General features: G+C 40.7%; 1 protein-coding gene across 2 annotated transcripts in view; it reads left to right on the forward strand.

Moving 5' to 3' along the window:
* Positions 1 to 1,074: 1,074 nt before the first annotated feature.
* The window catches only part of COL1A2 (collagen type I alpha 2 chain), a 37,225-nt gene continuing 15,535 nt past the window's right edge, over positions 1,075 to 22,764 (forward strand). Inside the window, exons 1-30 of one of the 2 annotated variants that reach the window (XM_043872245.1) lie at positions 1,075 to 1,632; positions 4,068 to 4,078; positions 4,663 to 4,677; positions 5,320 to 5,355; positions 6,487 to 6,579; positions 7,865 to 7,912; positions 10,953 to 10,997; positions 11,085 to 11,138; positions 11,232 to 11,285; positions 11,662 to 11,715; positions 12,137 to 12,190; positions 12,723 to 12,776; positions 14,278 to 14,322; positions 14,619 to 14,672; positions 14,774 to 14,818; positions 15,176 to 15,229; positions 15,834 to 15,932; positions 16,058 to 16,102; positions 16,203 to 16,301; positions 16,713 to 16,766; positions 16,923 to 17,030; positions 17,400 to 17,453; positions 17,555 to 17,653; positions 18,576 to 18,629; positions 19,078 to 19,176; positions 19,550 to 19,603; positions 20,312 to 20,365; positions 20,514 to 20,567; positions 21,067 to 21,120; positions 22,102 to 22,146. In XM_043872245.1, the coding sequence (XP_043728180.1) occupies positions 1,563 to 1,632; positions 4,068 to 4,078; positions 4,663 to 4,677; positions 5,320 to 5,355; positions 6,487 to 6,579; positions 7,865 to 7,912; positions 10,953 to 10,997; positions 11,085 to 11,138; positions 11,232 to 11,285; positions 11,662 to 11,715; positions 12,137 to 12,190; positions 12,723 to 12,776; positions 14,278 to 14,322; positions 14,619 to 14,672; positions 14,774 to 14,818; positions 15,176 to 15,229; positions 15,834 to 15,932; positions 16,058 to 16,102; positions 16,203 to 16,301; positions 16,713 to 16,766; positions 16,923 to 17,030; positions 17,400 to 17,453; positions 17,555 to 17,653; positions 18,576 to 18,629; positions 19,078 to 19,176; positions 19,550 to 19,603; positions 20,312 to 20,365; positions 20,514 to 20,567; positions 21,067 to 21,120; positions 22,102 to 22,146 (1,758 nt within the window). In that variant the 5' untranslated portion in view covers positions 1,075 to 1,562. The remainder of the gene's footprint in view (positions 1,633 to 4,067; positions 4,079 to 4,662; positions 4,678 to 5,319; positions 5,356 to 6,486; positions 6,580 to 7,864; positions 7,913 to 10,952; positions 10,998 to 11,084; positions 11,139 to 11,231; positions 11,286 to 11,661; positions 11,716 to 12,136; positions 12,191 to 12,722; positions 12,777 to 14,277; positions 14,323 to 14,618; positions 14,673 to 14,773; positions 14,819 to 15,175; positions 15,230 to 15,833; positions 15,933 to 16,057; positions 16,103 to 16,202; positions 16,302 to 16,712; positions 16,767 to 16,922; positions 17,031 to 17,399; positions 17,454 to 17,554; positions 17,654 to 18,575; positions 18,630 to 19,077; positions 19,177 to 19,549; positions 19,604 to 20,311; positions 20,366 to 20,513; positions 20,568 to 21,066; positions 21,121 to 22,101; positions 22,147 to 22,764) is intronic. The other variant, XM_043872246.1, reaches the window with a different exon arrangement.

A 22,764-nucleotide genomic window follows, 5' to 3' on the forward strand; every position in this document is an offset into this window, starting at 1 on the left:
TGGGGAAAGGGCCATCTGCTGACGTTGACTGCACTCACTATTCTGGATTCTCAGGAGTTCCGGTGTCTTACTTCCAGTGCTTCAGGGTCAAGGTCCCAGCTCCTCCTCTCCCAGTGGGAGAAGGGGATTGGGTGTGGGGGAGAGCTAACATCCAGGCCGGTGGGAGCTTTGCTTGAGGTGTTCCCAGAGCAGGCAGCCTATATCCCAAACTCAAATTAGAAGTCCCTCTAGATGGCCTAGGCCTTTTCTCCAAGGTGTGGAGAGGAGCTGGGAGGTGCCTGGGCGTTTCCTGTTCAGAGTGGGGTCAGTGAATGGGCAGAGGGGAAGAGGGATGGCGTGGGTTTGGGGGACTCTGAGTTTGGGCTGGGATGGAGCCGGTAAATGCAGACAAGGAGTCTGTGGAGAAGAGGAGGGGGAGACTGGAAACCTGAAAGGGAGAGGGTGGACTTTCCCTGAACCTCGGGAAGAGACTGCGAGTGAGAGGAGCCCAGGTCGGTCAGTTACAATCACTTCGCAGCGTCGGATGATCCCCAAAGCCTCGGTTTAGGATCAGCCTCAGCAGAGGGCAGCCCGAGGGGCTAGGATTTCTCCGATGACTTGGTCGATCTGGTCTGCTGGCAAAGCCCACCCTCCCCTTGCGGGAGCCCACGCCGCCACTAGCGCGCATCTCTCCCTTCCCGACAGGGGGTCTCCTCGGGACTCCAAGTCCACCCTCCAACAGACGGAACCCCCCTCTCATCCCTTCCCGCAGCCAGAAGAGAGAGGGAGCGTTACTTCTGAAAAAGTGGGCGCACACACGCCCCAGAGTTGGAGAAAAGCGGGGCGGGGGTGAGGGGCAGGCTGGAGGGGGCGGAAGGAGGGCGGCCTCCAGCTGCGCCACGCTGTCGGACCCGCTCCGGGTCCTCTGCCCCCTGGGCCCTCCACCCTGCCGGTGGCCCGCAGGGCACAAGGCAGGCCGGGCTGGACAGCTCCCGCTTTGATCTCTGGGCTCCCGTCCCTTCTCCAGCTGCCGGGCTGCCCCCGAGAGCTGCAGACTCTGCCCACGTCGGTGGCAGCAGAGCCCTCCGACGTGTCCATAAGTGTTTCCAAACTTGGAAAGGGCGGGGGGTTGGGGGGAGGGAGGAAGGCCGGGGCGGGGGATGGGGAGGGCGGAGGTATGCAGACAGCGAGTCAGAGTTTCCCCTCGAAAGCCTCAAAAGTGTCCACGTCCTCAAAAAGAATGGAACCAATTTAAGAAGCCAGCCCCGTGGCCACGTCCCTCCCCCCGCTGCGCTCCCTCCTCGGCGCCCCCGCAGTCTCCTCCCAGCTGTGGCTGCCCGGGCCCCCAGCCCCAGCCCTCCCATTGGTGGAAGCGCTTTTGGAGGCACCCTCGGGCCGGAGAAACTTGGGCCGTATAAATAGGGCAGATCCGGGCTTTATTATTTTAGCACCAAGGCGGCAGGAGGTTTCGGCTAAGTTGGAGGTACTGGCCACGACTGCATGCCTGCGCCCGCCAGGTGATACCTCCGCCGGTGACCCAGGGGCTCTGCGACACAAGGAGTCTGCATGTCTGAGTGGTAGACATGCTCAGCTTTGTGGATACGCGGACTTTGTTGCTGCTTGCAGTAACTTCCTGCCTAGCAACATGCCAATGTAAGTGCCTTCAGCTTGTTTCGGGCAGCCTGGGGAAGAGGTTAGAGGGGTGGGCAGGAAAACCTGGTCTGAAATGGAAAACCTCGCCAAGTTCCAGGTACTGCTAGGAGGGCAGGCTCTCTGGCATGTGGAGAAACGCTGGCATATAGGAGAAACGTGGAAAATACTGTAGAAATGAAAATCAAAAGAGGCTCCCGACTCTCGCCGAAAGTTAGGGAACTTTTCTCTTAACTCGGAGTGAGGCTGTGATCCTCATCTGGATCCTCCAGTTACTGAAGCTCAAAGGGAGCAGAGAATCTTTTTCTTTAAGGATGAGATATTATCTGACATGACCGAGGGAGCCAAAGGCCTCCACCTAAAAGGCCCCATAACTGCACTGATGCCCACCTCTGTGAAACCTGAGGCCTGGTTTAGAAAACCTTTTAATTAAGTTATTAAAAAAAAAAAAAAAAAAAACTCACGCCCTAAAGACTTTTCTGGGTGTTCTAAGACTGGTCTGGATGATGGTGACCATGAAGCGCCCTCTGGAGGGAGGACAAGGAGAGCACAGGGGACCAGGGCTTAAGGCTCATGGAATCCCCATTTAAAGACTCCACAGGGTTATACGGAGAATGTCTGCATTTCTCCTTGAACCCAATCCCAGAAGCTAGTCAGTGTTTCCCGGCAAGGAAAATGGATACTTTCTGAAATGTAATTAGCTTCTCATTTCATTACCTGATCATGGAAATGGTAACATGATTTAGCTAAAATCTGCCCTGCCTTTTGTTGAGCCTGAGAGTTATCTTTTCAACATGTTCCCAGTGACAGGCATTCTGAACTTAGCAAGTTGGGAAATTATCAACACTGATCTGGGTCTCAAGAGACCCGAGTTTTTCCCATGACTCTGCCAATAATTTATCATGTGACTGTGGGCAAGTCAAACTGAGCCTTTTCTAAACCACAGGATAGAAAGTGGATGGACTCCAAGGCTGCTTTCCAGCTGTAGGTTTCATGACCAGATTGGGTATCTGGCCACACCCAACACTCTAAAACTTGGCTCCACCCATATGCCACGGTGTCTACCATTGCATCATTACTGATGCATTTGTGTGTGTGTTTTCTTCCTCCATCCACTTTTAGTATACTCACTGTGAATACTAAGGAATAATTGCATTGAACAAATTCACGTTACCAGGCTCATTTTTTTTATGAGATCTGAGGGTGGTGGGGGAAAGGGTCCTCTCCTAAAGATGAAAATAGACCTAGGGAAGCTTGAAGGTACAAAGGACAATTCAACTTCTGATCAATATCCAACCCCAGTCTGAATAAAAGTTACCCAACACACATTCTTCAAAATGGCTCAGTCTGAATAATTAGAAGGCAAATTTCCAAAACCATGAGGACTTCCGTTAATCAAGCCCAGGCATAATTATTCTTCCTACTGATGAACACAATGAAGTAAACATATCATTTTCCTAATTTAAAAGTAATTCTCATAAATTGCCCTTAAATATCAGGGCTGGATGTGGTCCACCCTCCTGAATTGTGACTGCTACAACAGATGTTCTCACTCCAAATGACACACTTCTTGGCCACCTAATTAAAGCAATTTTGGGGGTGATTCATTTTGTTGCCAGCTTGGCCACATTTGTATCCTGTGTTAGCCTGTAATTTTTATACTGTAGGAGCGGAATTCAGCCTTTAAGAACTTACAGCAATTATGGCAAAGGGGGAGGTTACTACTTTGGTGTATTTTTCCCATCATTTTTCTAGATCTTTAATGCAGTTTTTCCATTTATACAGAGCAATTCTTTCTCAGGGCCAAAAGTGATTTATGTTGGTAAAATGACCTTACCTAATTTAAGTGAACCTATTTAAAGCAAAACTTCAGATGTCCAAATGAATCCATTTTCATGGTGACTAATTCACAAATTAGGCCTTTTGAAAAAGGACATTAAGAATGCTACAAACACTGTAATGTTAATGTTATATAAAAAAGTAAAATCTGCTTTAGGTAATATAATTTCCTAAATTTCCCCCCCTTTAAATTTCTAAGTATCAAAAGTTATCTAAACTACAAATTATTCCTCATCAGTCTAGTGGATTTGCTCACGTTCAGTGAGCCACTGTGCAATTTACCATCATAATTACTAAACATTACACGTATCCGTTAGACACATCAATGTTTCGCAGCATTTATAAAATAGTAAATAATTAACAATTTAATTCAAAATATATTTACATATTAATATTTAAAACAAATGGTCCTGTTGATCCCTGCCATCATTTTGACCTGCCTGATTTCCAAGTCATTAGAATATCTTTAATAAAAAATACAACTGGTCCTTTAATTAGGTAAGTCAGTTTTATAGACAAGTATACTCATCTGTTAATCGCTGCTGGTGATCAGTGAAATAATACTAATAATTATTTCTTTTTTCCCCTTTTCTCTATAGCCTTACAAGAGGTGAGTAAAATTATTTTTAGAATTTTTTATTTTAGACTTTGATTGCCTTGGCCACAGTAATCGTCTCTGGGGAAGGAAAAGGAAGCTGTATTGGTATTGACCAACCTCAATTTCCAAAAAAATCAAGAGTTAAGGTAGTCCAACCTTTCTGGTTGCCTCGGGAAGTACCCACCCCAGTTTCCAAAATGGGCGGGGCTACTGAATAAGGCCACCCTAAAACCTACACCCATAAGAAAAGAAGAATAAATAATTCAGTGGAAGGTTGGGCGTTAGCACCAGCTTCCTCGGAGCTCGACTTCATCAAGCTAGAGAATTTTGTCACCCCCTGGAGTCATCTGCAAGATTATTATGAGCAAATTCTTAGCCATGAACTGAATTTGAGGTATAATTATAGATAAGTATATATCTGAGACCTGTATATATTTTTTATTGATAAAATGTAAATTGTACTTTGAAATATTAAGATAATAGTAATGTGCAGTATGTATAATTTGTAAGTATATTTGTATACTACATGGAAATGGGAGCCATTTTAAAATTTATACAATTTTCCTCATAATAATCTTTTACTTATTCTCTTCTAGGCAACTGCAAGAAAGGTAAGAATCCAATACTTCTCTGTATCTGAAATGATCAGAGATAACAGAGTTTAACTAAATTTATGGTACACTACAGAAGGAAAATACCTTGTCAAGATTTTGTGCATATGAATATGCATTAGCTAAACCATAAAATGAAGTAGCTTTGATATGTAAGATAGCAAAGCTTGATTATCTTCCAGAGTCATCTCTAATTATATTTATATTATACAACTGGTGACTTACATACTAAAGGAAAAGAAAAGATTTACTTTTGTTCTAGAGATGAACTGAGTATTTTATTAATTACACGTAGTAGACAAAAGTTTATTTTAAAGAGCTTTGACAATATAAACATGCTATTATTGATGTTACAAAATGATAACTTACCCACAGAAATTATCTGTCTAAAAATAGTGGTTATGATATTGGCCCTAATGCTGGAGACTATAGCCTCCAATCTCCCAGTGTAAAATAAAATGACATGTAATTATAATAAAAACAAAATACTTTTATCTATCGTATTGTGCTATTTTTATAGCTACTACCTAATAACATTATGGTTAGACCAGCCTCCTGATTAATCATTATCAAGAATGCTTTGCTCATTCACTGGAAATTGCTTAGACATTTATTATTGTGCTGTTTGTATCTTCCTTATAGGGCCCAAGTGGAGATAGAGGACCACGCGGAGAAAGGGTGTGTAATTTTTTAACTATTAAAGGGCTTTGGCCCATATTTTAATAACTACATATTAGAAACTACAGGAGTCTGACAGTTTATAAAAATATTGTGTATCCAGATAATTGCCTTCCTTTTAAGCAGATAATGCCTTACAGAAAGTGAATGAGCATTATTCCATATAATCAATATTATTTTTAGGTCAAGATTATCCTTTAAGAAAGCAAACCTATTAGAGACAGCCATATCCTTTGCATGGTCTATCTTTCTTTGTTTTAAGTTGACATGTCCAACACGTACATAAGGGAGATATACCTACCCACCACCACATGACCCCCCTTTTCCAACATGCTTTGTTTACCTTTCAAGTAAGATCTCTTATGGAAGCTGAATATAATAGTGAACCAGCAGTCAACAACATGTTTCTGTTTACATTAACAAATGTATAAGTTAGGCTTGCATTTTATTCATGGTGTTCTTAGATCTCCTTCCTCTATTTATGTGGTATGTGTAATCACGTGGTTTTTCACTATATGACACTTTCATCAATATATAAATACCCATACCTTGTATCCATTGAGAAGTGCAGATGTAAATGTAGTCCATTCAAGCAATTTATTATAGGTAGGATTATGTCAGTAAATTACTTTAACAACATAAATAGTATTAATGGTAGGAAAACTGCAGGATTTTCTATGCTGTGATAAAATGACTATTAATTATCATATCGATTCATCTACTTTTCACACACAACATGCTAAAATAATTGAGTAAATTCATCAATCAGAAATTGACAGTCAATATACATAGTATATCACTGTGCACTGTTAACCATATGAATTTATAGCTATAAGTTTTAGCTTTATTTGAATACTGGAGCTCCTTTATGATTCAGTATCAAAGGGCTGACATAGTCCTCTTCCAAGAGGAACTATCCTGTCTTGTGTCTTCTTTGGACACCAGCTACTAAACCTCCTTCTAAAACAGACCCATGTCAATAGTGACAAATGTGTCATTTTAAACTTCCACACCCCTTGTACCTTCTGACCAACTTCTGATCTTATCACACGGATCCTGAGGGCTCCTTTTTGAAGTACAGGTCTCCGTGAAGTCTGTCTACCCTGACATAACTCACTTTTTCCATCACAGGGTCCACCAGGCCCACCAGGCAGAGATGGTGATGACGGCATCCCAGGCCCTCCTGGTCCCCCTGGCCCTCCCGGCCCCCCTGGTCTTGGCGGGGTAAGGTGTCTTTAAGTACCGTTAACTCCAGTTTCTTATACCTGTGTTGGAAGAAGGCGCATTGGGGAATTTATTTTTAGTGGTTTTGAGGAAGAGTCTGGTATTTTGATATTAGTATAGTATTTTATTTCATTTCTTTGGTTTCTTCATTCAAGATTCTGCTTTGCCAGATCTCTTTGTGAGCCCGTGTCAATTACAGGACAGGTCTTTGTGTTCACTGAAGGTAGCTGCAGCCCTCGCGACCGTTATTTAATTTGGGAATTTAATATCTTTTATCAGTGGGGCACAAATAAGAGGGGTTGCATTATTAAAAAGTTTGATTAGATTGAATTATAAATGAAATCCTTGATCTTAAGCAATTTCACAAACATCCCACTCTTTTTATTCTCCTTGGCTTGAAGTCTGCAGAACCAACATTCAAAGCCGTTTTGGGTTTAATTTGCTTGAAACTAATTTGAGAAAAGTACATTTCCCTTTTTCATTAATATCTTCTTTTAGCTTTATGCTTTAACAATGGTATGAGCGCCAAATGGCCTCACTGCAGGAAGGAAAACATATTTGCTTAATTGGTTAGCACTATGAATCAGAAGCCTGATTCTAATGCCCAACTATATGCCAGTAAAATAAGACCTTTCTCCCCCAAAGATCTTATTATGATTGCTTATCTACTGAGTGCATTAAAAAGCACCTTCTTTAATAGATCTACCACTATAAGAGAGATCTTTAACAGTAAAGCTATTACTGGTGAACTATTTTTAAAAGTTTAATCTTCCAAGGGGCATTTTAATTTAATTTTCCTCTAAACTTGAATACTCTTTATACTCTTTTTGAAACTACAGCAAGAAAAAGATCCCTTAGTCGTTTTGTGTAGTTCCGGAGGAACAGGGCAACAGGTGGAAATGCAAAGTTGTTCTCTTGGTTTCTGCTTAATTTATCAGGGGCCCCCAGTGACTTTTAAAGTTTAGAAAGCTCTCTTCCTCAATGTACAGGTAGAGAATGGGGACTGAAGTGAGAGGGTTAACAGGGCAGGAAAAGTTTCAAAATAAAGTAGGGAAGCTCCCTATTTCAAACTAGGGGTGGCCCTAAATTTTAAATTCTTGAATTTTTTTAAGAATTTAGCTCAGTAGGGAAGTCTAAATTAAGAAAGATGTAAAAAATACTGCTCCCTTTTAAACATCAACAGAAAAATCTTTAGAAGTAGAATGAGAAAAATGAACTATATGGCCAATAGTTGTTATATATATATATATATATTTTTTTTTTTTTTTCTTTTTCTCCCATCTAGAACTTTGCTGCTCAGTTTGATGGAAAAGGAGGTGGCCCTGGACCAATGGTATGTTTATCTCTAATTTTTATCTTAGCCAGAAAATTATTAAATAGGGAATTTATTTTTAAAGTTCACATAGCCATTTATTTAGCTACCTAGGTTAATAGTACTCAAATCAGATAAAAGCAGTAGCTATTTTTATATTCAAATCTATAAAAATCTAAGCCTAGGTATGGGGGTTCCATTTTCTCTACAAACATGCCTCCTTATGATAGATCAGATATTTATTTCCAAGAAATAATCTCTGGACATAGTAACCATAATTTAGGCAAACCAATTTAATTTAGAAGAGTGATCACTCTGATTAACTTTTTTATGCCCTTTAATAGTGCATAGAATTTTAAGCAACCAGTAGAGACCCAGAACTGTTAAGTTCTATGAACTTGCTAGAAAGGATCAGCAAGTTCTAGTCTAGCCCGTTCATTTTCTGTGTGTGTGTGTGTGTTAGTTACTCAGGTGTGTCTGATTCTTTGTGACCGAATGGACTGGGGCCCATCAGGCTCCTCTGTCCATGGAATTCTCCAGACAAGATTCCTGGAGTGGGTTGCCATTCCTTTCTCCAGGGGATCTTTCCAATCCAGGGATTGAACCTGAGTCTTGGCATTGCAGGTAGATTCTTTACCATCTGAGCCACCGAGGAAGCTCATTTTCTATTTAGAGAGTTTAAGGTCTTTCCCAAGGACATACATGTGGTTAATGACAGAAAGTCAGGCAAGATGTCTGATATTCAACATCATGGCTTATGTATCTAGTAACTTGAATAAAACATTACTTCATTCAACAAGTATTTACCAGTTATCTTCAATAAAACCCAAACTCTATTATGCCTTAGGGATACAAGCAGTGAATGTGACAGATTCTCACCATCTCTCAAGGAATTAATAACATAGGAAATGTTTCTTTTTATCCATTTTGATAAAAAATTCTTTCTAAAGTCTGATTAATTATAAATCAGTATAGGAGAGAATATGACTATGGTGATAAAAGTCTTATCTTTTACAAGTAAACCTTCTCACAAGCATTAGTGACTTTGTTAGGGAGAAAAAACTGATAAGAAAATGCAAAATATATACTAGTATGTATAAAATAGAGGGGAAAATCGCTACAAGTAAAAACATTAAGCTGATTAAACACTGCAGTTTAGTACATACCCACACATAATTTAGTGATTTTTTAATTAATTACTTGCAAACAAAAGTATTTATCTGCCCAAAGTTAAGATAGTCCTTAAAATATAAATTTTACCTGGACAATGTACGCAGTGCTCTGTCTTCAAAAGATGTTCTGCTGTAGCTAATGGTCCGCAATAAGCTAATACACTGTAAGGGCAAGACAATATTTTCTGTAAATTAAAACTCTCACTTGAGAAGTAGTATGCCTTTAATTGATGATTTCCAATTTTCTGATTTTGCTGGTAATTTAAAGCATTCATAGCTGAAATGAGGAAGTAGAGATTTTCTCTTGGCTTTGTTTATATTGGATATTTGAAATTAGCCATTTCAGCTTATGCTGGACATTAAAAGCAGTATCTATATCTCAAGAAGAAGCTTAAAAAAAGGTAACTCATTAATTAAAAAAAAAAAAACCTACATAAGTCTGGAAAGTTAATAAGGATTTCAGATTCCCCTGACTTCAGAACATCTTTCTGGTGGGCAAAAAGCATTATGTTTTACTTTTAAATATCAGTGAAATATAATTTAAGCTTGCACATCGACAGGCATTCACAGACATATGTAATCAACAGATATGTGTTTCACAAACAGGCAAGATAGGCAGCAATAAAGCATTAAAATAAATTTCCATGTTGGAAAATCAATAACTATAAAACCCCAAAGGGTTCTTCTCTGAATTAATGAGTAATCATTCTTCACCCAACAGCCTCCACAAAATAAACTACCTTTTATGTAAATGAAATTGTTGCAAATACATGGAAAAAATGAATAAATATAATTAAAAATTCATGGTGTCAGGAAAAATTATTTTTTAATGTACCCCTGAAAATATTATTTTGATTGAATAGTGACAGTTTTTCTTTTAACGTGGAAGCAATTTCTAAAACCAAAAAAAAAAAATAATTCTTATTATTAAAATGATGTGCTTTTAATAAAATCTGTATTGTTTCACTCTGGGCATTAATACAGTGGGGCAGACTTGACTGCAGAGTCCCCATAGACAAATTACCTGAGGCTTGTTTGTGCAATATTTTCAGCGTTAGAGGCATGGCCTCTACAGAAGAAACTGCATGGGCTTTGCAAAGGGGGCTCACAAGGTGTATGCAGCTCCCAAACCAGCAACACTTGGTTTGACTCTGTGTGCTACAGAGTGAAGAACCAAGGGGAGAACAGTCTGCTGCCATTTGGGCCATATTTTCAGTAATAGTAACGTTTAATTGATTCTTCCAGTAGGATGTTTCAATAAATTTTATTTTGCCTTCACCCCTTACTACATCCACTTTTGTTTGACATTTTCAGCAGCCACCAATAGCCTTTAATGGAGCCATAAGATTATAACAAAGATTATAACATAAGATTATTAAACAAAAGATTATAAGCTCCTTCTAATCATTAAGAAAGACTTTCGATCCTTTGCAATTTGTGCCCCTGGTGGCAATAACAATACCAGTTTCTTAGCTAGGTAGGATATGAGGAGATGACATATGATCAAGGAAGGCCAGATGGAAACCCTTCACTGGCTGAACGCACGGTAGTTGTATATTCTGTACCATGCAAAGCCTGAGTCGCCTCATTTCATTAGAAGGATCTCAGCACACCCTACTGCACGCGACCTTAAGGCACCGGTGGCCGCGCCATCCAACCAAGTTACGGTTTGGGTTAGGAGAAGAGGTGAACGCCAAGGCAGAGAAACAGTGGAAGAAACTTGGGTCAGTAAATGCTTCCTTGCAAGGGACAAGAACTTAACAAAGTGAAACCAGGCCAGTTCTGTTCACTGGTCCACCACAGGCTGTGGCAGTGCTGAGCTGGTCCCGTCTGACCCACCCCCAAGCCATGATGACTTCCAGGGCTAACTGTGTCTGTCCCCTTCACAGGGGCTGATGGGACCGCGCGGCCCTCCTGGTGCCTCTGGAGCCCCGGTAAGTACCGGGAGCCTGCACTCTCTCTTGGGTAAAGAAGACAGAATAATCAAAGGCTTGGAGTGTGACTTACTGTGTTTCTCTTAGGGCCCTCAAGGTTTCCAGGGACCTCCTGGTGAGCCTGGTGAACCTGGTCAGACTGTGAGTACTTCTCCCCCTGTGTGATAAGTATTTTTTTTCCAAGAGGTTTATTAATATAGCATTAACAACATGAGGGGTCTTCTGTTTTCCTAGGGTCCTGCTGGTGCTCGTGGCCCACCTGGTCCTCCTGGCAAGGCTGGTGAGGATGTAAGTGTTTACTCTTAAGCATTTCCAAGTGTGCCATTTAAATACTCCTGCCTCAAATAGAATTTCGAGATTCAAATGAAGTATTCTGCCAAAAGCTGAATATGCCTGATGTAATTCTCCCCATATGGAAAATAATGTTTTAATGAAATAATGATTAATTTTCTTGTATTTAAGGAAATATCACCGGGCCGTGTGTCCGCAGAAAAAAAAGAGAAAAGGAAAAAAAAAAGGAAATATCATTGTTAATTAGATATGTATCTGGATCCACATTTTTATATAATGCGTTTTTTCACCCTATTGTAAAAACCAAGATGTCCCCACATTCATCTGATAGTTTACTAAGAAAAGGTTTACTCTCTATGATGCTTTGTTTTAGGGTCACCCTGGAAAACCTGGACGACCTGGTGAGAGAGGAGTTGTTGGACCACAGGTAAGATTTTTTTTTTTTATAACAGCATATAGTCCAAACATCAGAGGTATCTCATGTATAAAATAGTTGCTGAAACTAGAATCAGACTAAGTAGCAACATAGATGTCATACTTATGACACTCACTGGGGGCATCCAACAAATAAAGGAGCCTAGTTAAGAATGCATACAGTTTTTGTTAATGCTAATAATGTAGCATTAATGACAGTAAGCATATTGTAAACAACTGAATTGTGGGTTCTAAGAGTATCATAGGATTAGTTACTCAAATTATAGCATCTTACTCACCTCTCTGCACTTACACATATGCTAGTCTTTGATTCCAAGCTTGGACTTGGATGAGAAGAAACACTTTGGAGGGAAGAAATCAGGATCTCTTTATTTGGAACAAGAATGTCATCTATCATCTGTGTTTCTTTTTAGGGTGCTCGTGGTTTTCCTGGAACTCCTGGACTCCCTGGCTTCAAGGGCATTAGGGTGAGTGCCTTCTTTACCCACAAAAGAGAAAATGTTGATTACTTTTAGTGAACACCGCAGGTACCTTTAAGCTCCTGGATAACACATATTGATTCCAAATTCCTGGAATTTGCCCGAGTGGAGAGAGAGTTAAAGAGTAAGGTGGCCAGAAAGTAACATGGAATGTAGCTTTTTTTTTTTTTTTAGTCTGGTCATAGCTTCCAAGAAATGAGGATCCTATAGAGAAAACTGTATTAAATGGGTGCAACTTAAGAGGTATCTAAAGCTGTCTGAAGATCATAAAATTATAAATGATGGAAAGTATGTGAGAGAGCATCTAGTTCTTTATGCTTCTCTTTCAAGTGAAGGAGGTTTAGTGACTTCCCTAGGGCAACAGAGGGAGTTTGTCAGGGGCTGGGGCACTGGGACATCATATTCTACTGAAGCAGTCACAGGATTCTTAGAGAAACAGTAACTGCAAAGATATAAGATGTTTGAGTTGACCGATTGCTGTAATGGAATAGCATTTTAATAATGAGGATTTGCTTTTCAGGGTCACAACGGTCTGGATGGATTGAAGGGACAGCCTGGTGCCCCAGGTGTGAAGGTAAATACTAAATCAGAAGTCTTGTTTTTAAAACGATTGTAATTTCCTATCACCATCAACAAAATATATTTTACTGAAGGCTACTCATATTCTGAAGCATACCTGATTTCCTCCTCAATTCTTTAAGTCCCTCAATGGTCCGGACTATGGGATTCTGTAACAAAAGGCCAATTATTAATAATATTCATTTAATTTAATACCTATTGAACGATTGAGATAAAATAATGTCAATAGTTTCTTCCTCCATTTCCTTTCCTCCTGTAATTTCAGTTGCTCTCTGTAGCCAAAATAAAAGTAAATAAACATATAATCAGATATTAGAACACTATGTTATTTTAAACTGTAAATTCCCCTTTGCCATGCACTAATTAGATAGGTACATTCATGTCACAATACACTTTTCAACCTCTTTCCTGTGATTTATCTGTGCACACTCAAAAAAATTTTAATTAGGTAATTAAAGTCTCAGAAGTGTGTTATCTCTTGGCTGGGCTCTTCTCTGACAGCATTTTCAACTATAAAATGTTCTCTCTCCTATTAAGGAGATAATGTGATATTAAAGTGAATACCAACGTAATTACAAATTAATGAGTAACGAATACTAGTGGGACCAGAAATGAACATGAATATGGAGAATATGTGCTAGCTTTGCAGCTGCCACACAAATGGATAAGGTCAAACTTCCCCTCCCTAGAGCCTAAGATAATAGCTCAGACTACTAATCACAGCATCATCAAATGCTGGGGCTGCAAGGAGCCTTGGAGACGCTCTCGTTTTGCAGATGAGGGAAACTGAGGCTTAAAGAGAGTGAGTGACTTGCCCAAAGTCACACATCTAGTAGAAGGGCACAGGCTAGAACTCCTGACTCCCACTCTGGGGCTTACTCACAAAGAGTACACTTCAGATAAAAATCCTAGAAATGAAGCATTTTAAATGGTCTCGCAGACCAGGTTTCTTCTATATCTAAATTAGATCATCTTGAAGGAAAGGTCCTTTTCACGTGCCTTTGTGTTAAATTACCACCACCACCACGGTTTTTACTCAAGAACGTAGATTGGAAATAATACAGCTCTATAAAATATTAGGAAGCTTCAAATTTTCATGCATATTTTATAAAAGTAAAAATATTATGTACAAAATAACTTTAAAGAGAGTAAATATGTTGCAAGCAATTTATCCTATTGTCTCTTTTTGTGTTATTTTCCTAATATATAAGCCTCATCTAAATGATATCCAAAATCTAAGGGGAAAATTGGGGAAAGGGTAACTAACACTCAACCACATTTCCCTAATACTGTGGTATCTTATATTATCTAAATAAAAACCCATATTTTATAAATTTTTAAAACTTATGTGATTGGCATAATTGAGAAACAGTCTATGTAAGAAATGTTACAAAATACATGAGTGGTTGAAACTGAAGTGACAGTGTAAAAATTAATCAGAAAAAAGTAATTGATATGTATAATGAATAAAAACTCAATCCTTCTTCTCCATGTAGGGTGAACCTGGTGCCCCTGGTGAAAATGGAACTCCAGGTCAAACGGTAAGTATTGGTTACTTTACTGTAAATACAAAATGCGTACCCTCTTTGCAAGCTGGAACTTCTTTAATGTTGTTGCTAATTACCATTTCCCTTGGCATTGTATTCTTTGATATTTTTCTAATAGCCTTCTGCCTAGTTAATTGAAATCCATTACCTTTTAGTTGGAATTAGAACAAGACCTATTTATTTCCAGTGGATTCTTGAACATGTTAGAAATTGGAAAAAGGCAAATGATGCCTGTGACTTTTTCTTGAATTAGCAATTCTGGATCTCACTGGAAATGTTTCTGCTTCTAGGGAGCCCGTGGTCTCCCTGGTGAGAGAGGACGTGTTGGTGCCCCTGGCCCCGCTGTGAGTGCTTCCAGTTTGGTTCTTTTTCATTCTTTTTTAAAAGCGTCTAATATATGCCATTTAACTTTGCACTTGACTTTTTTTCTCTCTTTTCTTCATAGGGTGCCCGTGGAAGTGATGGAAGCGTGGGTCCTGTGGGCCCTGCTGTAAGTTGTGACTGAAGAATTTGGAAGGATTGGGAGTGTGGGATGGAGCTGTCTTCTTTATTAATTCCTTGTGAAATAACGCCATTTCAGACACCTTACCAAATGTTCTCTGAAGGGTCTGTTTATAAGAACTGCTATCCTCCAGGCTTGTAATTGATATACAAAATAAAATCTACCTCACCTGGGATTCCTGGAATGTCTTCCCTCTGATAATATACCAGTGACGACAGACTAGCTGTCAGTTTTCTCTTGGCCAACATTAAATGTGACCACACCACTCTAAGCCACTTCAGTCTTCTGTTACTCTTGTGAATTTCCTGGGAGGAAACTTCTTACCACCTTCTCCTGTGATTTCAGGGTCCCATTGGGTCTGCTGGCCCTCCAGGCTTCCCAGGTGCTCCTGGCCCCAAGGTAAGAACGCTGGTGACCAGTGTCACTACTTGAAAACTTTTTTATCGTCATGTGAAAGAAAGGGACTATGTTTGCAGGTAGCCAGTTACAGAACAGCAGCTTGATTACTCCCTCCCTCAAACCGGATACAGAACAGCGGGTTTTCTCTCTCTAAACCTGAAATAGACTGTGTCTCTGTAGCTGAGCACGCTGGGCATAGACAAAGATGGTAGCATGGAAACTGACTCCATGAGGCTCCTCTGGCCTACTCTCTCAGACGAGCTGGCACTGCCTAGTTGAGAACCAGAGTCTCTACCAAGAGAGACAGACATAGATGAAGATAGCAGTGGCAATCAAGATGGTCACAGCAGGCCAGGAAAATAGGAATGCAAACCCAGAACTGTGGCGCATGCTCAGTCGCTCAGCTGTGTCCCAACTCTTCACGACCCCAAGGACTGTAGCCTGCCAGGCTCCTCTGTTCTTGGGATTATCTGTGGTACCAGACCACGTAAGGGAAATTATTGCAGTTCTGAAGAAATGTCCTAAAACTTGGTGACCTAAAACCAGAGATATGCTGTCTCATTTTTTTTGCTGACTGATGCCTTGGTGTCTATTCCTGTTTTAGGGTGAACTTGGACCTGTTGGTAACCCTGGCCCTGCTGGTCCCGCGGGTCCCCGTGGTGAAGTGGGTCTTCCAGGCCTTTCTGGCCCTGTTGGACCTCCTGTAAGTAGACATTGTCGTTAATCTTACCGAGCAGGAGGAAGGGAACGAAAAGGGTGAAGGCAGGACCATAGAAGAACAGAAATACTCCTATGAACCATATCCTTCTCCCTTCCTTTTCCTCACAGGGCAACCCCGGAGCCAACGGGCTTCCTGGTGCGAAGGGTGCTGCTGTGAGTATATGGCTGCAATACGCTGCTGTGGCTTTCAGCGTGTTTAATGGGCGCTGCCTCTCATTGTCTCGTGACGGACCTTGCTGCCTTTCTTCCCCAGGGCCTGCCCGGTGTTGCTGGGGCTCCCGGCCTCCCTGGACCCCGGGGTATTCCTGGCCCTGTCGGCGCTGCTGGTGCTACTGGAGCCAGAGGACTTGTTGTAAGTGGTCGTTGAATGGTCCCCTCATTCTACAATGCCGCCCCTACCCGCAGTTCATCCCCGTCTAGACTTCCTCTCGCCATCTAATCATTCTCTTTCTTCACTAGCATTTGTAGTTTGTATTCTTTCTATAAGTTCAGGCACCTGTGTGTATACTCTGCCCCCCTCCACACACACACCCCTCCTCCTATCCTGGAACATCACCCAGAGGTCAGGGAGGCACACCTCTGTTGTACCAGACGCATCCTTCCAACACCATTCCCCTGTAGGTCGCTTACATGGGAACTGAGCGTATTTCATAGAGGACTAAAGCTCGCGTTACCCTGACTCATAAACAGCCCCTGATGTTTGTCCCCCAGAGAACTGTGACAGATGTCTGTCACTTGACCACTGTTTTGTATTGGACCCTAGGGTGAGCCTGGCCCAGCTGGTTCGAAAGGAGAGAGCGGCAACAAGGGCGAGCCTGTGAGTAGCTCTGTGGTCACAGTTTTATGGGATTACTGCTTTTTCAATCCAAAGAGTAATACTTCTCCCTTTTTTAAGTTGTTGCTTTTTCTCTAGCTGGATATAAAGACAAATTTTATTTTCCTGCGTTTCCTTTTTGTTGTTGTTGTTAAATAGGGCGCTGTTGGGCAGCCAGGTCCTCCTGGTCCCAGTGGCGAAGAAGGAAAGAGAGGCTCCACTGGAGAAATTGGACCCGCTGGCCCCCCAGGGCCTCCTGGGCTGAGGGTAGGTTCCAAATGCTCTTGACACCCAGACATGCCAGAGGCACTCCTTCATTGGGAATTGGTTAGAATTACCAAGCGCATTTTCTAGATGAAGGAGGCATCTGCTTTCCATCTGCTGTCTTAAATCACTGACTCTCAATTTGATATGTTATAAAATTGGTCTGGAAACAGGGTTGACCTACTTTTGCAGAATGCTTCTCCCACACATTCCTTTGGGGTTTGGAGGAAGATATTTGGCTTGGTTTGTTATTGTATCCCCTGCTGAAGGGCATCAAGGTTTCTTGCATGCGTGCCATGTTTCAATAAATTCTGCTCTACCTGATGGGAGAATTTTCTGATTTTCTTCTGTGTTCTGTGTACTTTCTTACAGGGAAATCCTGGCTCCCGTGGTCTACCCGGAGCTGACGGCAGAGCTGGTGTCATGGTAAGCTGTCCATTACTCACACCCTGGAAAGGAACGTGATGCCTCTGGTGGTGGGTATGACATTGGCTTTAACAACCTCCCTGCCCTCTTCTTTTCAATAGGGCCCTGCTGGTAGCCGTGGTGCAACTGGCCCTGCTGGTGTGCGAGGTCCCAATGGAGATTCTGGTCGCCCTGGAGAGCCTGGCCTCATGGGACCCCGAGTAAGTTTCAGATTGATTCTGAGAAAGTCACACCTGGCACTATTTCCTTTTTTAAAGGGATGATTAATATTTGAAGACAACAATAAAAAAAAAATCAAAAGTTAATTTGTTAGTAAACTTGCTGACAATTCTCTTTTTAATTTAACTTTATCAAAGCCCAGTAGATATTTTGACAAATTTAGTTAGTTCATAAATGTACTATTTATTACTTGATACAATGGCTGTGAGGTTTTTGGAAGAATAGATTTATTTTAATATATCCAAATTAGGTTGGTTCTCCTATCAGCATGAATCTTTTATCTCAATTTGTGAGTTTTATATAAGGTGTTCACGAAATGTATTAGGACTATACATTATCAGTTTATTAGATTCATAAGTGAGTCATTTTTCTAGCAATCACAAAGTGCTATAATGTATTCAGCATCACACTAGCCATGGAGAAATGACCTTTAGAGCCATAGACACTCTAATCCATAGCAATAGAGTAATTTTTTGCCTCCATTATCTCTTATGGATGGGTATCAACTGTAATTGTACCGTAAATAAGTAATAAAGACACCAAACATAGCAATAAAAAAAAAATCCACTTTGAAAACTGCTTACTAAATGTATTTGTTTTTCTGTTACAAGATAGAAAAACATATACCTTTTGCCCATACAGTGTTGTTCAAAAGTTTCTTGAGGTATCTTTAAATGGGTCAGTTGCACTAAAATTCAATAAAAGGAGAGGCATTAAAAATAGAATGAAGAAAGTTTTCAGAGCTTTTTCATACCTCCTGGCTAGGGCTAATATCCCTAATTTTTGCCCTAAGGCAACAAACAAAAATTGGGAGAAAAGTGCTTTTGTGACATTTCAATTCATTGGAACATTGAGTATATGTGTGAAAGTGCCAATAGGAAGACATCCTCATTTGTTTTACAGGGTTTCCCAGGTTCCCCTGGAAATATTGGCCCAGCTGGTAAAGAAGGTCCCGTGGTAAGTATCACTTATATTTTCAAGGACACTTACTGCACCCTTATCAAGTCTATTTTGTAGCTTATTTACACATGAAGATGTTTATACTGAAAATAAGTATCAGCCACACATATATCTGGGAATGCAAAGTAATATTGTAATTACAGAGTCCAAATGAGCACAGGAGCAAAAGGAAAAAGAAAAACAGGGCAGGGAAAATTGAAGAGAGTGATTAAGGTTTGGAAAAGAGAGGAGAAGGGGGGAATTAGTATACATATGAGATTCACTTGCGTGCGTGTGTACTGACATCCTATTCAGAAAAGGAAAATGGATTCATAACTTACTGACATTTTCTAGAAGTTCTATGCATTCAGAAAATGATTCTGTTTCATCCCATGGCAGAATCGCAAGCTTGAGGTTGTGAGATCCTGTGGATGCTGAGCAAACATTAAATAAACTCTGGTTTCAGGGTCTCCCTGGAATTGATGGCCGACCTGGACCCATTGGCCCAGCTGGAGCAAGAGGAGAGCCTGGCAACATTGGATTCCCTGGACCCAAAGGCCCCACTGTAAGAACCACCACCTCCTCCTCTCCCTCAGCACTTTTTTGCATCACATTTCATCAACACTCTCATTTCTCTCTGGCACCAGTCCCCTCTACCTCAGGGGGTCCCTTTCAACACAAGAGAACTGCAATTTACCACTTACCACATTAAAAGTTGACCTCTCCAGTATGTCACTGTGAAAACTCACATCCTGAGTTGCGTACTTCTGTGGACACAGGTGGACCTTACTGTAATCTAGAGCTGCACAATGATGGGTCATGCCTTAGATAACAGCATTCAAGGATGAGGAAGCTAAAAAAAAAATAAGATATTCATATTTCAGAATTGTCATGGTTAATTTGACATTAAATGTGTGTTTTTTAAATGTTTATTATAGGGTGATCCTGGCAAAGCTGGTGAAAAAGGTCATGCTGGTCTTGCTGGCGCTCGGGTAGGTGCTCATTTCTATGTCTCTCTACCCATGTGGTATTTATTCACGTAGGGTACACTCATTGGAAAAGACCCTGATGCTGGGACAGATTGAGGGCAGGAGGAGAAGGGGGCGACAAAGGATGAGATGGTTGGATGGCATCACTGACTCAATGGACATGGGTTTGAGCAAGCTCCAGGAGATAGTGAAGGACAGGGAGGCCTGGTGCGCTGCAGTCCATGGGGTCACGAAGAGCCGGACATGCCTGAACAACTGAACAACACATCTTTGAGGCCATTGCATATCATTCCATCACTTTCTTTCTACGATGGTACCCCCAAGGTTCCTTTTACAATCAAAAAATGTCTTTTCTCTTTAACCACACTTAGAAGGCAGTGAGCTGTGGAACAAATCAGAATGTATATTAAGTCAAAAATATTTATGGATGCTTTTGGCTTTTATTTAATTCATTTTGTGATTAAAAAGCTATGAATATGCTAGTAGCATTCTCTGGCCTTCATAAGTTGCCCTTCATCCATGGATTTCCCGTAAGCCATATCAGAAAGTCAGTAGGCAGTATTTGGCCTCGGATGGGGACCCACAATATATTTAATTCATGCTAAAATGTCAAGCTTTGTTTTCTGGAAGTCACACGTGCTTGAGGGAACCTTGCATTGTCTGACTCATGAGTGACTGACTAACATGGAGACTTTCTGCTAAACATTTTAGGGTGCTCCGGGTCCTGACGGCAACAATGGCGCTCAGGGACCCCCTGGACCACAGGTGAGTATTCGCCCACTCTTGTCCTGTGCTGCCTGAAAATGAATCTAGTCCCACAGCAATGGCCATTTCTGTTCTCCAGTCTGAAACGTATGTAGCTAGAAAGCAAGTGTGGCATGTGCCTCTATGTAACCTCTCCTATCGCTTTCAGGGTGTCCAAGGTGGAAAAGGTGAACAAGGTCCTGCTGGTCCTCCAGGCTTCCAGGTGAGTCAGCCAAAACGTACAGACCAGGGGTCCGTATGATTACTTTGGTCAGGCTCTCCAAGTGTAAATCATGGTACCACTGTCCCCCACCACACAGAGCATGATTTCAGAGCTGAAGCGACTCGACAGAGAGTGAGAAGCTGCTGTGTGTCACAGGGACCCAGCCTGGTGCCCTGTCATGACCCAGAGGGGTGGGACTGGGGTGGGAGAGGCAGGGTGGCTCAAGGAGGGGGAGACTTATGTATACTTATAGCTGTTTCACAGCATCGGCAGGAACCAACACAACGTTGCAAAGCAACTATTCTCCAATTAAAAATTTTTAAAAAGAACTGAAGCAAAGAAGGGTACATGTGTTTCAAGGCAAACTTTTCTGTAATCCCTTCATAACACACAGTGGTTAGTGATCATGTTGATACTAGATAGTTCCCCCCAAAACCAATTATTAGAAAATCCCCCAAATATAGTCATAAAGATTGAGGTTTGTATGTTTTCCATCTAGGGTCTGCCTGGCCCTGCAGGCACAGCTGGTGAAGCTGGCAAACCAGGAGAAAGGGTGAGTAAAACAAGTGATCATAAATTCGCCTAAACTTGGGACCTTTTCTCTGTTTAATATCCTACTGTAGTGCAATTATGATTATATAAAAGGAAACTTCATATTTCATATGTTAATGATAGTGTTCCACGTATGTTGGTACTGTTGGAGAGAATGAGCCAAGTTACTCATTTTCATTCAAATTACTTTGTTTTAAGGATTGAATGAAACATCACATTATGGAAGTGAAATATATCATGAACAGTCCATTTAATAGCCTTACTTTTTTGTATTGTTCTTGGTAATGTTAAAATACAGATTATTTCCCTCTCCATAGAAAAGAAGTAAATGCACTGATTTTCCATCAAAGTAGGCCCTGAAAAATTGCTTTTAATGTTTTTCTTGGCATTCAGACATGACACCGCTATTCACAATCAGGGCATGAGTTCTGAGTCATTTTATCTATAATTGTGATGAATGTGCTTCAATTCAGTTACATTCTGTGGCCTGCTCTCCTTTGTCAACAGTGGGGCACATTAAGGAGACAGCTGGTCAGTAATAAAGGAGATACACTTGGGTATACAATTAACTAGGTAATGGGCAGAATATGATTGTTTCTATTAAGAGAGCAGTCTGTTATATAACTAAAAATAGGCAATGTCTGATACTGTTCATCATCATTATTTATTACATTATCAAAGGAAAAGAGTCTTTTGTCACCTTTAAAAAAGCAATACACTAAATAATGAGAAACTAAAATTTTCTGCTACCAGGTTCTAGGGGAGATCTATCTTTTATATCAGTGAAATTCTCACTTTTTTTTTATCTTTCCATACACCACTGAGTTTTCTTGTTCCTAACAGCCTGTATACTTATACACTCATGGAGGTAGAGCCCATTTGGCTTTATTTTACTCTTTCAAAAATTTTCTAAACATCATAAACATAAGTGGATCTAGAGAAAATATGTAAATATCATAATTTATTCCCATGTTTTGCCTAGGGTATCCCTGGTGAATTTGGTCTCCCTGGCCCTGCTGGTGCAAGAGTAAGTATTACTTTCATAAACTCCTGGCAATATTTTTAAGACAAATAATGCTTTCTTCTAAAAACTACTGATGACCTTGTAACAACAAATTTCTGATACTCTTATGTAGTCAAGTCGATTTCTAAATTGATAATAGACTTTTGTATCTAATTGCTCATATTTCTTATTAAAAATCCACAAGGTATAAAAAACATAAATGAACTAATATATGTATTATATTCAGTGACTTATACAGACATGTGAGATATATTTATATGAGAGTGGCTTCACCTGAAGTAAGGAAAAGTAATATCCTATTAAGATTTAAAGTTAATTTTTGCCATGCCTGTTGGTGCTCAAAGTCTAAAATCTGAAATCATGAGCCTACTCTTATTTAAAAAATTAAATAAATTGATATAATTTGTCTGTGGTCATTAGAATAACTGGAACGATTGGTTGGCACCTAAAGTATCCTGTTATGTGGCTGGTTACCATAGAGCTGGGATGCCCACACAAATGTAGTGACAGAGGACCATGGGGACGATCCCCTGGAGAATGAAATGGCAAGCCACTCCAGTCCTCTTGCCTGGAAACTTCCATGAACAGAGGAGCCTGCTAAGCTACTGTCCATAGCACTGC

This window comes from Cervus elaphus, chromosome 18 (genome assembly GCF_910594005.1).
Source record: "Cervus elaphus chromosome 18, mCerEla1.1, whole genome shotgun sequence".
Lineage (NCBI taxonomy): Eukaryota > Metazoa > Chordata > Mammalia > Artiodactyla > Cervidae > Cervus > Cervus elaphus.